The 16,428-nt window shown below is 38.6% G+C and overlaps 1 protein-coding gene across 1 annotated transcript in view; it reads right to left on the bottom strand.

Annotated features, from left to right (window-relative positions):
• Window positions 1-16,428, bottom strand: part of AOAH (acyloxyacyl hydrolase (neutrophil)) — a 362,932-nt gene that overhangs the window by 158,213 nt on the left and 188,291 nt on the right. Inside the window, exon 12 of the mRNA XM_006887625.1 lies at window positions 10,557-10,648. Within this exon, the coding sequence (XP_006887687.1) occupies window positions 10,557-10,648 (92 nt within the window). The remainder of the gene's footprint in view (window positions 1-10,556; window positions 10,649-16,428) is intronic.

Here is a 16,428-nt window from a genome sequence, read left to right as displayed (position 1 = left end):
CCCCCCCCCCAATTTTATTAATGCCATCTACTGGAGGAAACTCATTTTACAAAAGGACACTCTGGCCAGGTTTTAATTTCTGATACAAAAATTTAAAACCCAAAGGAATGGCCATTTGCTGCTCTTCTCATTTTCTGGAGAGGTTCATAATTTATCTATATTTCAGTCAGACTTAAAGAGAAACAGAACAAAGTTAGGAGTAGAATAATAGATCTTGCTTTTGTTATGTGCTGTTGAGCTGAGCCTCCATGGGGTTTTCAGAGGCTGTCAATTGTGTGGGAGGAAGTTGTCCATCTTTCTCCCTCAGAGTAGCTAAGAGACTTGGAGTTAAAGGCACAGCTCCTTACCACTAGGCCACGAGAGCTCCCTCGATGCATAGATTGTTGTTGTGAGGTGCTGTTGAATTCAGGATGATTCCAAACTGTATGCTGCCCTATCCTGTGACAGGGATCATGACAAATAGTGCTGACCAAGGAGAGGTTGATTTGGAACAGACCACCTTAGAGAGAAGCAACAGAAGAGTTTCCCAACAATCTTTGAGTGTCAGACTTTTCGGTGAAAAATGAAGGGTGACCTTATTCAAGTCACAATGATGTTAAAGGGTTTGATGAAACTTCTAAGCCTGTTTCTCTCTCACTGCAGAGGAATGCTCTATGTGGGTAGATCCTGTGAGGCTCTTTTCATTGAATTTTAGGGAATAAATCTCTGAAAAAAAATAGGGATTTGGAAAGATAGTAACAGTTAGTGGGAGAGGAATAGTAACACTTGGCATGAAGGGTTAGGATGAGGGTTGAAGAAGGATGCAATTCGACCACTTAAAGAAGAAACAGATTTTCTCCAGGAAGCTCTTCTGCTAGGATATTATTATTTTTTTTTTGGCAGTGTTGTCCTTTATTTCTATCATTCTGAAAACCATCTCAGTCCATTTGGAGAGAAAAGGTTACTAGAAGTGTAAAATGCAATGGATAATTTCTACCTTAAATGCATGTTCAGTCTAGAGTTCATGAGCCCCTAGTAGACTGGAAGCTTTGAAGTGGGGAGCAGATCAGTCATCTAATGTATAAAACACAAACTTCCTAAAGCAGCTAACATCCAGAAAGAAACATTCTTCAAAGACTATGAAGAGTGGGAGGGGGAGGAGAAGGAAAAGCAATATTTAGTTAACATAATTAGTTAACTTGATATTAGTTAAATATCAAGTTGGGTGAAGAGAAGGTTGATATAAGTAAGGAGTGGTTGGCATAATATCATTAAAGAAGGGGATAGCATGGGGGTACATAGGATTTAGAAACAACAAAGATACTGTCAAATATTCTGCCTTATCACCAATTTGGCATTGTTATTAATAACAAACATTAACCTATAAATGGATACATAGGCAAATAGGTAAGATAAACAGATACAAGCAAATGAAAGGGACTACACCGTATTTCTCTATGTATATTTGTATGTGCTGAAAATATATCCATCCTTTTAGAGCCAATAGGGGGTAAAGTCATATAAGTTTCATATAATAATAACCAAACACCCTGAGGAAATGAGTTGTTGGTGATGGGGCTTCAGGATCATGTATCTAAGGACATCAAGGTCAGTGGGCTTAGTTAGCATAGTCCACAAAGACAACTTTCTCTACCCTCCTTTGTTTGAGTAGCAGCTGGAGCATTAAAAGTTTGCAAACAGCCATCTCTGGTGCCACTACCAGTCTCTCCCTGTCTGGAGCAATTAAGAATGAAAATCATAAGACACTTGGAAACAAATTTGTCCAGAAGACTCGAACCTTCTCCTAGGATATTTTAAGAAAAGTGCAAGTATTTCCTTTTCTGATGTTGACACAGAAATTAGACAAGCATGGAGCCAGGGATATGCATGAAAAATTCCTCCCAGGCCTTTGATCCTAGCTCTCATTTCCTGGAACCCTGTATAACCTGTTCATTGATCACAGAACTACCAAGACTTAAACCTCAAAGAGACATAAACAGAATATGCAGAGTATGCTTCACTGTGTATTTAGGAACTGGCTGATTATGGTCTCAAGAGTTCAAACACTTGGATGTGACGCAAACATCCAGCTGTTGGACACCGTTTCATAGATGTGGTGATCATCTTCAGTAATGTTCATGACCACAGTAACCCTATCAGACAGTTCTATCTGGTCCTTTAGAGCTGCTTGGAGTTGGAATTCCATCAGTAGCAATGGATTTTGTTTTTTGTGTTTGGGTGTGTAGAGGAAGGGATCATAGAGAAGATATTCCAGGAAGTCAGATAGGAAGGTATTAGCAGGGTAACATGGTGAGTTTTGAATTTGGAGCAGTAGAGTAGTACAGAGAAATAGACTTCATGAATATTATGTTCAATAATTCATGAGCTGCTCGACTCAGACAAGTTCCCTACCTGTTAAGTTAGTCTCCCACTGAGATTTCTTCTCTCAAGCTCTCTGATCTTGTAGCAACTATAATTCTGTCCATCTCAACCTTTCCTAGCCCCACATTGAGCTTTAGGCCATTGTATCAGGATAAACTTTATGGTAAAACAGGGACTTGGAATTACAGATGTTAGAAATTGGAAAAAAAAAACCCCAGTTTGTGATACAGAAAAAGGCTATTTTAATAGTTGAGATAAGCATATTTCTCAAAGAATATTGTATTGGAGCAAGTTTTATTTAACATAGCTCTGTTGTTGACTAACTTAACCTCTTTGCAAAGTTCATCCTTCCCCTCCCATCTGACTATTAACTAATGATTTTATTTCAAATCACTCCCTCTCAAATGTTGGCACTGTGGTTTTTTTAAAATGTTTAATGAATTTTGCTAATTTTGTAGAACATTCATTATAGCACACACTTAATAGTCCAAGGGTTTTAAGCTATATTGATTTATTTTTATGCATATCACGTCATGCAGCTGATGATTTAATTCATGCTCTTTATATTCATCTTCCTTTGCCGTCAGTGATTTCCCTAAAATGTTATTGCTTGCAAATCGAATTTGTTTTAGGCAATCTGAGAAAAGACATGTGAAGGAGGCCTGTAAATTGTAAAGTACTCTAGAAATATGAAGTGATACTATTATGAATGCATTTCGTTTTTTAATTTAGCTGTGCTGCCAACCCAAAGACTTGTGGTTCAAATCCACCAGCTCTCTGCTCCATAGGAAAAAGATGGGCAATCTCCTCCCGTGTGAATTACTGCCTCTGAAAATCCATTGGAGGGTCAGCTACTGCTTGCTTCAGACTCGATGGTACACAAGAACGACAACAACAACAACAACACTGGCAATTTAATAAATTCTGGTGGCTTAGTGGTAAGGAGTTGTGCTGCCAACCCAAAGGGCATGTGGTTTGAATCCACCAGCTGCTATGTGGGAAAAGGATGGGTAATCTCCTCCTGTGCAATTTACTGCCTCTGGATACCTATTGGAGGGTTAGCTATTGGTTGAATTTGACTCAATCATACACAACAGCAGTAACAACAGACACATATAAAAGACTAACATGTGCCTTATGCAAGCCATGGTTTTTCAGTTGCTTGCTATGCATCTGAAACTTGGTCAATAAATAAGGACAGAAGAATAATTTGTGGCTTTGAATTGTGGTATTGAAAAAGATTACTAAACATACCATGGGCTGCCAAGAGAATAAACAAGTCTATCTCAGAAGAAGTGCAAACAGAGTATTCTTTAGAGGCAAGGATGGTGAAACTTCATCTCATATACTTTGGAGCATGTTGTTAGGAAGGGCTAGTCCATGGAAAAAAAAATCACACTGGGAAAGGTGGAAGGTCAAAGACAGAGAGTCAGACTTCAACAAGATGGATCGACACAGTGCCTGTAACAAAGGGCTCGAGCATATCAGAGATGGTGAAGATGATGCAGGATGGGGCAAGGTTCAGATTTGTTGTTCATAAGGTTGATAAGAGTCACAGTCTATTTGTTTTTTTTTATTTTTAATTTTTTTGTTTTTTTTTTTTTTAGTCACAGTCTATTTGATAACATGCAACAGTTAACAAACTATACGCCCCATACTGTGCCATGTGCTAGAGCAAAGACAAACCTGATTCTTACTACTGACAGAATGCTCAAAGTCTGGAAGGGAGGAAGTGATAGCATTAGGAGACAATGAATAAATGATTACAATAAATGAGGTGGCATTGGTATTGAAAGATAAAGTAAGGGCACAGGAAAGAATCAACACATCAGAAAAGTCTTTGAATGCTGGGAGCTGTCAAGGTCATCTCTCTCCTTCTGTCTCATTGCTGTTAACTCAAAACCAACTCATAGCTGACTCTCCATTGGGCTTCTGAGGCTATAGATCACATGGGAGGAGATTGTCCATCTTTATTTCCCAGAAATGATAGTGGAGTCAAAACCTCCAGAGTTTTGGGGTTAATAGGAAGTCCCTACAAACTATACCACTGGGCCTCACTGTCAAAGCCATGGTAAATACAAGTTTTTCCAAATTAAAATTTTTCTTTGAAAGCTAAAGTTTTATTATTAGCAATGACTAATAGCAATGACTAATATCAGTTGTTTTCCTCAAAGTAATTTCACATTTATTTTATTAGTTTTATATAAAGTAGCTAATGTTAGATAATCTTGGCTGAAAGCAAGGAATACCAGAGGAATGTCTATCTGTGTTTCATTGATTATGCAAAGGTGTTTGACTGTGTGGATCACAACAAACTGTGGTTAACTTTGAGAAGAATGGGAATCCCAGAACACCTGATTGTGCTAATGCGAAACCTATACTTGACTGAGAGGCAGTCGTCAGAACAGAGCAAGGAAACAATGCATGGTTCAAAATTGAGAAGGGTGTATGCCAGGGATGTGTCCTATTTCCATACCTTTTCAGTCTATATGAAGAACAGATTATCTAGGAAGCTGTGCTGTATGAGGAGAAATGTGATATTAGGATTGGAGGAAGCTTCATCAACAATCTGCGTTATGCAGATGACACAACCCTGCTTGCTGAAACTGAGGAGGACCTGAAGCATTTGCTTCAGAAGGTCAAGGACTGCAGCCTTCAATATGGATTGAAGCTCAATATCAAGAAAACAAAGATTCTCACCACTGGGCCAATTGGCAGAATCATGATAGACGGTGAAGAGACTGAGATAGTTAACAGCTTTAGTTTGCTTGGCTCTACAGTCAACACTCTTGGCACCAGGAGCCAGAATTTTAAAAGACCTATTGCGATGGGAAAGTCTGATGTCAGAGACCTCTCTAAAGTACTGAAGAGCAATGATATCACTCTAAGGGCTAAGGTGTGTCTGATTCAGGTCATGGTCTTTGCAATCACTTGCTAAGCGTCAGAGAACTGGACAATGACTAGGGATGATAGCTGGAGAATTGATGCCTTTGAGCTGTGGTGTTGGAGAAGAGTATTGAACATATACTATGGACTGCTAAGAAAACAAACAGGTTAATCCCGGAGATGGTTAAACCAGGCTGCTCCTTGGAGGCAAAGATTCTGAAGCTTCGTCTGACATACTTTGGACATGTTGCAAGTCATGTGCCAGTCCTTGGAGGAGGACATCATGCTTGGGAGGGTGGAGGGACAGTGCAGGAGAGGAAGACCCTCTATGAGATGGATTGATTCAGTGACTGGGGTAATGGGGTTAGGTGTGTCAGAGACAGTGAGATTGGCACAGGATAGAGCAGGGTTTAGGGCTGTTGTACATAGGGTCACTATGAGTTGCAGGTGGCTCAATGGCATATAAAAACAACAACAAGAAGAAGCCCTCCTTCCTATCTGGAGTGTGTGAAGGGAAGGAAACCAGTGCCTTACCAGCTATTCTGTGGCTGCTGTTTTGATTTGTTAGCAGTTGACCCCCACCATTGCTGTTTCCAAGAGTGAGGCTTATTAGGAAGATAGTTTGGAGAGTAGGGAAGGCAAAGACTATTACCCAATGCAAGTCTAGGTTTTAGTCCAGCAGTCCCAAGGCATTCCTCAATTATTCCAGGCTCTAGCTTCATTTGAGCAGTCAGCTTTTCCTTCCATCATTCGGCAAGAACAGCAAAACAAACCCCACCATTGCTTTTACATTGTCAGCACAAATATCAACACAGTGAAATGCAAGATAGGCTTTTAGCATTATGAAAAAAAAAATTACCCTCTTTATCCCCAAAAAGAATATTGAAGACACCCTTTCACGAGTCCGTGGGCCTCATTGGGAGAAATACTGCTATAGTTTATAACCCTTTCTATTCAACCTCACCTAACTCCAGATGACCAAGACTGGGTAATTATTTACTTTAAAAAATGTAATTAGAAGATGGCTAATCATTAGCAATTATATCACATGTAACTTGTGAATAATGGATTTAATAAGGTTCTTTGAGACCATTAGTGTTTAATGCATCTTTTTTAAAAAATAGGAAATTAGCTTAGCAAATCTTATCTACAAATCCTTGTTCTCTAATTTTCTGCTTCTATGCCCCAAGGGTCTTGGTTTGTAGTAATGCATTGTTTTTCACAATTGTTCTCTTGCATGTGTATTGGATGGGGCAGGATAAATTTATCACGTTCAGATTCTAGGATACCTCTCATCAATGATGCATAGTTAAATGCCCTCAGCTATGTTGTATCATTATTAACAAGACATTTTTTCTGTTTCACTCTAAAGTCTGCTGTGTCTCTGGTACAATATAGTACATTTAAGCCAGAAGCAGAGGGAGTAACATTTACTCTAGAAAATTCTACCAGGTTCCATTCATTTAAGTTAATTCGTTTGGCTCATTCTCCTCTCTCCCGATTGCTATGCTAATTTTAATAACTCCTTTTTATTCTTTAGTTTTTATGACTTTTAATGGTTAACTTCAGCTCTTCACTTATATCTTTTTCCTTCTTTCTAAATCTCCAATAGTTTTTCTGTTTTTTCTTCCAGTCTCCCTCTGCTCTGTAACTTGAAGAATATCAGTCTGTAAAATGTCACCAAGTGGACCAAATTCTTAACTCAGAGAAAGGATTGTAGGCAGTTATACATGCTTAGCTGAGCTATGGTAGGATTCCGGTAGTTGTTTTGTAAGGATTCAGGGCCATCTGTTTTCTGCTGTGAAGTTTGTTCTGGAGGAAATAATAAATTAATTAATAGCTGACCAAACATGCAATGCCACACGATGCAGAGCTTCGTGCGCATGGCAGCAGGATAGTCCTGTCCACTGGTCAACATGTTCCATTGAATATTGCAAGCTCTGAGTGATAAATGCAGCCATGTCTCATCTTCGGGGACGGGTTAGGAAGGAAAGATGCGAAAGTTCGTACTTGACGAGGAGAAGCAGGAACATTTTCCCTAAACAATTTCAACTACTCTTTCTAAACCAGACATATCATAGAGTGAGATGAGGACTTTAACATCACATTGCTCTATGACCATTGGACTCGAACATTGTGGAAAATAGCATTCACTGACCTACTTCAATTTTACTATCTGGATAGATGGGCAACACTCCACTTGGGATCACCAAGAACCAGAACCCATGTCAATCATAATCCAATCTTCCTCCCACAACATCACACTGAATTATTGGCTCTGACATTTTAGATATTGATTCTAAATGGGAAGTCTTACTTTTGAAATCTTGGTGTTATTTCCTGCCTTTGTCCATGGTCTCTTAAAATTTAAATAGGATTTCTACATCTCACCAATGGCTTTTGGAGGTGATCTGAATGTGAAGCACTATTGTGATCTCTTAAGACTATGTTTTTTTCTTTCCAGTTCCAGCTATAATTCTCTTCACTTTTATCAGGGTCCCAGCCAAGAAGATGCAAAATTATTACAAACCAGGTTAGAAGAGATATGATGCTCATACAAACCATAATTAGATAGTGAGTTTCTTTGTGTCAGAATCTATCCGTGTGTGAGACGTTATGAGAGTTACAACAGAAGGTATGCAGATACTAGAATTCTTAAATATGACCAATGGTACTGTAAATTGTACAACCAGTGTGGGAAATTATAATATCCTCCTTCAAGAGTTAGGAATTGAAATACTATTTAATCCAACATTCTAATTATTAGGTCTATATCCAAAAGAAATAAGAACTAGGACATGAACAGATACACCTATGTTAATTCCAGCATTATTTATAACAGCAAAGAAAAACAATTTAAATGCTCATCAATAGATGGAGAAAGTGTGGTAAATATGTACAATGAAATATTATGCAACATTAAAGAACAATGAAAAATTCCTGAAACACCAAATAACAATGGAGGAACTTGGAGGACCTTATGCTAGTGAAATAAGTGAGATGTTAAAGGACTAGGTCCTCCTTACAACATGTCCAAAGTATGTTAGACGAAGCCTAAGAATCCTTGCATCCAAGGAGCCGCCCAGTTTAACTCTTTCCAAGATGGATTAAGTAAAACTTTTACCCATGAGAAGCATTCATTTGTTGATGTGGCAAAAGTAAAAATGAAGAGAAACAGCTACAAGGATCCATTAACAAATGGAACATAGAATGTATGAAGTATGGCCTAGGAAAATTGGAAGTTATACAAAAATGAATTAGAACACACAAAGATCAACATTCTAGGCATTGCTGTTAAGAGTCTTCAAGTTGGAACCAACTCATAGCTAGCTGACCCTTTAGTGGGCTGTAAACTTGTGTTTCAGTGACTATGCAAAGGCAATTGACTGTGTGGATCATGACAAATTATAGCAAACCTTGAGAAGAACAGAAATGCCAGAACCCTTAATTACGCTTATGTGAAACCTGTACTTGGACCAGAAAGCAGTTGTCAGAACAGAGCAAGAAAGCACTGCATTGTTAAAAATCTAAAAAGGTGTACATCAGGAATACATCCTATCTCCATACCTTTTCAATCTAAATGCAGAACAGATCATTCGGGAGGCTAGACTTTATGAAGTGGAATGTGGCATTAGGATTGGAGGAAGACTCATCAACAACTTGCATTATGCAGATTATACAACCTTGCTTGCTGAAACAAAGGAGGACCTGAAGTATTTGTTACAGAAGGAAAAGGACTGTAGTCTGCAAAATGGATTGAAGCTCAACATCAAGAAAACAAAGATGGTCTCCACTGGGCCAATTGACAGCACCATGATAGATGATGAAGAGACTGAGATTGTTAACAGCTTCTGTTTGCTTGGCTCCACAATCAACACTCTTGAAACCAGCAGCCAGGAAGTTAAAAGATGAATTGTATTGGGAAAGTCTGCTGTCAGAGACTTCTCCAGAGTTCTAAAGAGCAATGATATCAGTCTGGAGTCTAAGGTGCACTTGATCCAGGCCATAGTCTACACAATTACTTGCTGTGTGTCAGAAAGCTGGACAATGACTAGGGATGATAGAAGAATTGATGCTTTTGAGCCGTGGTGCTGGAGAAGATTATTGAATATGTCATGGACTGCCAGGAGAATAAACAGGTTCTCCCTTGAGAGGTGGAAATAGGCTACTCCTTGTAGGCAAGGCCTTTGATGTTCTACCTGACATACTTTGGACATGTTGTAAGGAGGGACCAGTCTCTGGAGAAGGACATCGTGCTTGGAAGGGTGGAGGGACAGTGATCTTGGGTGGAGCTGTCCCATCTTCAGAACTGAAAGAAAAACCTCTATCTGTTTTTTTCTTTTTAATTCAAGAAAATAATTTGGTTATCATATGTCCTTATGCTTGTTTAGTTTTGTAAATGATTAAGGGCTGTGAAAAATCATGTGTCATATCTATGACTTTTAACCATATTTTCACTTTAAAACTTCATCCACGTCGCAGGTGTCCCTGTCAGATTGTCATCCTGGGATGATCCCAAGTCCAAAGTCAGCACCCAACCACAAATAGCAGATAGAGTTATGTCTCAGTCAGGCTCTCAGTACTTTGTCTCTACTTACAAATTCAAAGCATTAAAGTTAAGATGATTGTAGGATCTTGAGATTTTACCATTATTATTAACAATTTTTTTTTCAAAGAGCCACAGTTATTTCTGCACCAGTTAGTTTTACTGACAGTGTGACAGCTGAACCCACAATTAATTATTTGCTCAAAGGAAATGGGACATTCAGGTTTTATATCCCTCCTGAGTGCCAAGCTATTCCGTTCACAATACAAACAAAGCACAAGGCTTGGGCCAAGCCAATTATTTTTGGCCATTGTTTCTGTTGTTGAGTCAGGTCTGACTCACGATGGCCTAACATATAATAGAACAAAACATTGTCCAGACTTTGCCAGCTTCATGATCATTATTATGCTAGGCATTGATTTTATAAACATTAACTTATGGCAACGAAAAACACAAGTACATGTCTTTTTCCCTTGGACCAGAATAATTTTATAATAGCAGAGTTTATTTTCCAACAGAAAAATGAGAGACCCTCCATTGCAGTGGTAGTATCTCCTCAGCAGTTTTGATAAAATATAGTTTCAATTACAATCCACTGTATGGTGGGCTTTATGTCAGGTTGGGGCATGGGACTTGAAAGTTAATCTTGTTCTAGAAACAATTCCTAATAATTCTCATTTCAACATGTTGAGAAGAAGTACCAACTCCTATTTTTCCTTACAAAGATATGCCAAAATATTTGAAAATGTGTAAGTATACATACCTGCTAGTGGAGTCCAGAAATCCAGTAGCACCAGAGAACTGGGGCCAGTCAAGCTCATCAGAAAGAGCTGCTGGTAAATGGAGGAAGGAGTTCTTAAAAAAATAAAAAAGAAAAGAAAAGAAAAAGGTTGTAATTTTTAGAATGGGCCATTTGTTTTTACAGACAAAGCCTCTGCATAGATATTTCTTGGTCTTCCTCATCTCTACCTCCTTCCACAGAGGCTTTCTGCATTTATAGCAACTGCCTTTAACTATCATCAGATAATGCACACTAATCAGCCTGACTCATGATTTGACTCTGGGCTGTCTCTTGTGAAAGATGTGGGAATGATGACATCTCATGCATTTCAGAAGGACGATCCAGTGGACCTGTAAAAAGTCCACTTTTAAATTCTTCATTATTTTCTCTACTTTTTTTTTTTTTTTTTGTTGTTGTTGTTATGTGCCGTCGAGTCGCCTGCGACTCATAGCGACCCTATGTACAACAGCCCTAAACTCCGCTCTGTCCTGTGCCAATCGCACTGTCTCTGATACTCCCATTTTTATTTTAGATAATCAGAAAGTCAATTGCCTAAAAATTAATAGCACCCAAGTCCATAGCAAAAATGTCTTCCCTGAATTTGAAGATACGCTCTCAGGCTATGAGATAGTGTATCCTGATCTTTTATGAGTAAAGCACAATCCAAAAAATCTGATTATGATTCTCTTTTACACAAAGATGCATCATATATAAATTTAGACCTAGATTCCTAGAGATACACAAGCACTTACTTCAGAAAGTCAAAGACTAAATACAGCCTTTAATACATCAACAATATAAAACTAGGCCAGGTGCTGATTGTGGAAGAGACCATCAACTGTTCATATGGAAGTTCACATTAAAACTAAAGAAGGTTAAATAATACCCACAGGAATAAAAATGTTTGAGACTCTGAACACCAATGAATGAAGACCAGATAAACTATGGGAAGACATCAAGAATAGAATATTACTCATAAAGAATTCAAAAAGTCATTACGAAGAAGGAAGAAGAAGAAAAAACTAAAATGAATGTTAGAAGAGACTCTGAATATTGCGTGAGAGTGCCGAGAAGCCAAAGCAAAGGGAAGAAATCAAGACGTTAATGAGCTGAATAGAAGATTTCAAAGTGCTGCTCAGGAAGACAAGGCAAAGCATTATAGCGAAATGTGAAAGAAGCTGGAGTCAGAAAATCAAAAGAGCCGAACTCACTATACATCTCGTAAGCTGAAAGAACTAAAGAATAAATTCAAGCTACGAGTTGCAATGCAATAGGCAGGGTATGAAATGATTCCAGAAGCATTAAAAGCAGATGGAAGGAGTATACAGAGTCATTGTATCAAAAAGAATTGGTGGACACAGAAGAATTCAAGAAATATGAATTCAAGAAATATATGAACATGAGGCAATGTTGATGAAGGAGGAAGTGCAGGCTGCTCTGAAGGACTTGGCAAAAAAGAAAGCCCTAGGAATTGATGGAATACCAATTGACATATTTCAGCAAACAGATGCTGCCCTGCCTGTGCTCATCAAGTTGTACCAAGAAATCTGGAGGACAACTACTTGGCCAACTGCCTGGAAGAGATCCATACTTATACCCATTCCATAAAAAGATAACCTAAAAGAGTGTGGAAATAATCATACAATATCACTAATATCACACACTAGCAAAATTGTGCTGAAGAGTATCCAGAAAAGACTTGAACATTGACAAAGAACTACCAGAAATACAGGCTGGGTTTAGAAGAGGTCATGGCATTAAGAACATTATTGCCAATGTCAGATAGATCTTGGCAGAAAGCAGAGCAGAGAGTACCAGAAGAATGTCTGTGTTTCATTGACGATGCAAAGGCATTTGACTGTGTGGATCACAATAAATTGTGGCTAACCTTGAGGAAAATGTGACTCTAAGAGCACTTGATCGTGTTTATTCAAAACTTATATTTGAACCAAGAAGCAGTCCTCAGAAGAGAGCAAGGAAACACTGCATGGTTAAAAATCAAGAAAGGAGTGTGTCAGGGATGGATCCTGTCCCCATACCTTTTCAATCTGGATGCAGAACAGATCATTCGGGAAGCAGGGCTTTATGAGGAGGAGTGTGGCACTGGAGGAAGACTCATCAACAACCTACAATATGCACATGACACAACCTGGCTTGCTGAAACTGAGGAGTACCTGAAGCACTTGCTGCCAAAGGTCAAGGACTGTAGTCTTCAATATGGATTGAATCTCAGCATCAAGAAAACAAAGATTCTCACCATCAGGTCAATTGGCAGCACCATAATAGATGGAGAAGAGATTGAGGTTGTTAGCAATTACAGCTTGCTCAGCTCCACAATCAACACTCTATAAACACCAGCAGTCAGGAAATCAAAAGACGAACTGCATTGGGAAAATCTACTGTCATGGACCTCTCCAGAGTGCTGAAAAGAAATTATGCCAGTTTAAATACAAAGGTGCGCCTAATCTACGCCGTGGTATTCTCAATTACTTGTTATGCTTCAGAGAGCTGGACAATGACTAAGGATGAGAGAAGAAGGATAGATGCCTTCAAGTTGTGGTGCTGGCAAAGAGGCTTGAACATACTATGGACTGCCAAGAAAACAAATAGGTTTGTCTTGGAGAGGGTGAAACCAAGTCTCTCCTTTGAGGCTCGGACTTTGAAGCTCTATCTCACTTACTTTGGGCACGTGGACAGGAGAGATCGGTCCTTGGGGAAGGACATCATGCTTGGAAGGGTGGACGGACAGCACAGGAGAGGGAGACCTTGGATGAGATGGATTGGTACAGTAACTGAAGTGGTGGGGGTTGGTGTCCTGGTTCAGGACAGGGAAGTGTTCAGAGCTGCTGTACATAGGGTCGCTATACATTGCAGGCTACTAAATGGCACATAAAATCAATAACATACGATGACAGGTTTGGAAGCAGGAGTGGCATGCTCTTCCTAAATAACATGCCTCTGGAAACTCTATGAACTTTGGTAAATGTGATAGTTGTAGAGGGGCTTCAGGCCTTTTGTTCATAGTGTGGCTATGAGTCGTGCTTGACTCAAAGGAAATCAACAACAACAATAAGTATTCCTTTTTTTTAACATCTAAACAAATATTCGCACTACTGGACCCATAGGTAACATCATGATAAATGGAAAAGGATTGAAATTATCAACAATTTTATGTTACTTGGATCTGCAATCCAAGGATGGATCTCATGGCAACAGCAGTCAAGAAATCAGAAGATATATTACATTAGGAAAATCTACTACCAAAGACCTCTCTAAAGTGCTAAGGAGTAAGGATGACAGTTTAAAGACTAAGGTGTGCCTGAATCAAGTCTTCATATTTTCACTTGCCTTCTACACATCTGAAAGTTGGACAATGAATAAATATTACAGAAAAAGAATTGATCCTTTTTGATTGTGGTGTTGGAGAAGAGCACAATTTCTAATGTATTGCCAAAAGAAAAATGTCTATCTTGGAGGAATTCCAGTTAGGATTCTCCTTTGAGGCAAGGTGGTAAAACTCTATTTCACAAAGTTTGAGCATGTTGTCAAGAGGGATCAGACCTTTCAAAAAGACATAATTCTGAGAAAGGTGGAGGCTCAGAGGAAGAGAAAAAGACCCTGAACAATATGGATTAATGCAGTGATTGTAATAATGGCATGAATATATCAGGAATCATGAGAATGGTACAAGAAAAAGCAAACCTATAAGATGTCCAATTACGTTTGAATTTCATATAAAGGAGGAAACACTTAAAAAACTATTCCTCATACAATAATTGGATATATTTGTATATATAAAAGTTCTTGTTATCTGAAATGAGAATGTCATTAGGAAGTCTGTAGTTTATCTGGCAACATTATTTTAGATGAAGTCTCTGAAGACAAATATTACTTTGTTTGCTTTGGCTGACAGGAAGCTCTATGACCACCTCAGTGCCTGGTTACAGGAAGCACTTTATCCAAAGTATGAGGAACATCACCACTATCCTGCCCTTGCATTTCTACACATGATAACTCATATCCCTTTGGATCAGCAGGAAAACTTCAAGTGAGCTTTTAACATTATTTTTGTCAAAGTTGCCAAGTCCATTTGGAGAGGGGGAATAATTAAGTCTCTTGCTGTGCACCATCGAATCAGGACCAAGTCATAGCTGACCTTCCAGCAGGTGTTTTTTGTTTGTTTGTTTGTTTTTAAGTCACAGGGGAGGATATTGCCCATCTTTCTCCTGTGGAGGAGATGGTGGATTTAAACTATGTGTCTTTGGATTGACAGTGCAATTCCTTATGACCAGGCCACAAGAGCTCTCTATATTCTCTAAATTTTCTGCATGCAAGGAAAAAAAAATAGCTTCATACTTCAGAGTACATAAAAATCAATTCTAATTAGAAATTAGAATAAATTGTAATTATAAATCTAAGTGTGAGAATTAAAACCATAAAATCATAAAACGTTTTCAGTAGAAAACACAAGAATGTAGCTTTGGGACTAATTTTTAAGGATAGGTTCTTAGAACACCAAAACTCTAAAGAGCTGAAGACAAAATAGATAACTGAATTTCAACAAAATTTTTTAAAAACTTGTACAAAAAATTTTATCAACAGAATTAAGAGATACCTACAAATCATAAGAAAATTTTGGAGACCTATTATCTGATGAGACTTGAATATCCATAATATGAAAAGAATTTCTACAAATTAACAAAACCCCAAACAACTCAATTAAACCATGGACAAAGGACTTGAATATACATTTTTCTAAAGAAAATATAAAAATAGTCATCAAGAACATGAGAAAATGTTTCACTACGGTGAAGTCATAGTAATTAAAATATTTAGAGGGTGGAATCATTGCTAGGAAAAAACTGCTTAAGAGTGCCCTCTAGTGACCCTTATGAGAACATCAGTCATTTCATTGCCCTCCAATTGGAACGGATTCATACATAGCTGAACCTCTATGGGGGTTCTAAGGCCTGAACTCATTCTGGGGAGGAGATCACTGATCCTCTCCCTCAAAGTAGCTGGTGTATTCCAGTCACCAAAGAGGCACAATCTCTTATGAACTATGCTGCAGAAGGTCAAGGACTGTAGTCTTCAATATGGATTGTAGCTCAACATCAAGAAGATAAAGATTCTCACCACTGGGCCAATTGGCAACACCATGATAGATGGAGAAGAGATTGAAGTAGTTAACATTTACTGCGTGCTCAGCTCCACAATCAAAAATCTTGGCACCAGCAGTTAGGAAACCAAAATGTGAATTGCATTAGGTAAATCTGTTGTCAGGGACCTTTCTAGAGTACTGAGAAGCAACAATGTCAGTCTAGAGACCAAGGTGTGCCTGATCCAGTCCATGGTATTCACAATTAATTGCTATGCATCAGAGAGCTGGATAATAACTAAGGATGATAGAAAAAGAACTGATGTCTTTGTGTTGTGGTGCAGGAGAGGAGTCTTGAATATACCATGGACTGCCAAAAAAAACAAGTAGGTCTGTCTTAGAGAGGACAGAACCAAGTTTCTCCTTGGAGGCTAAGATTTTGAAACTCCATCTCATATACTTTGGGCATGTGGCCAGGAGGGACTGATCTTTGGAAAAGGACATCATGCTTGGAAGAGTGGAGGGGCAGCACTGGAGAGGAAGACCACAGATAAGATGGATTAAAACAGTATCTAGGGCAATGAGGGTAGGTGTATTGGAGTCAGAGAGACTGGTTCAGAATAGGGGGTCGTTAGGAGTTGCAGGTGACTTGACAGTACATAACAACAACATGCCACCAGAGCTCCCTCTAAAAACATAATGGAGACACTTCAACCAAATATTAGCAGTAAATTTGCCCATTAAAATGAAAAATAG

The sequence above is a fragment of the Elephantulus edwardii genome, unplaced genomic scaffold, assembly GCF_000299155.1.
Source record: "Elephantulus edwardii isolate Elephantulus edwardi_28Jun2011 unplaced genomic scaffold, EleEdw1.0 scaffold00059, whole genome shotgun sequence".
Lineage (NCBI taxonomy): Eukaryota > Metazoa > Chordata > Mammalia > Macroscelidea > Macroscelididae > Elephantulus > Elephantulus edwardii.
This window is presented reverse-complemented; position numbering and strand designations above follow the sequence as displayed.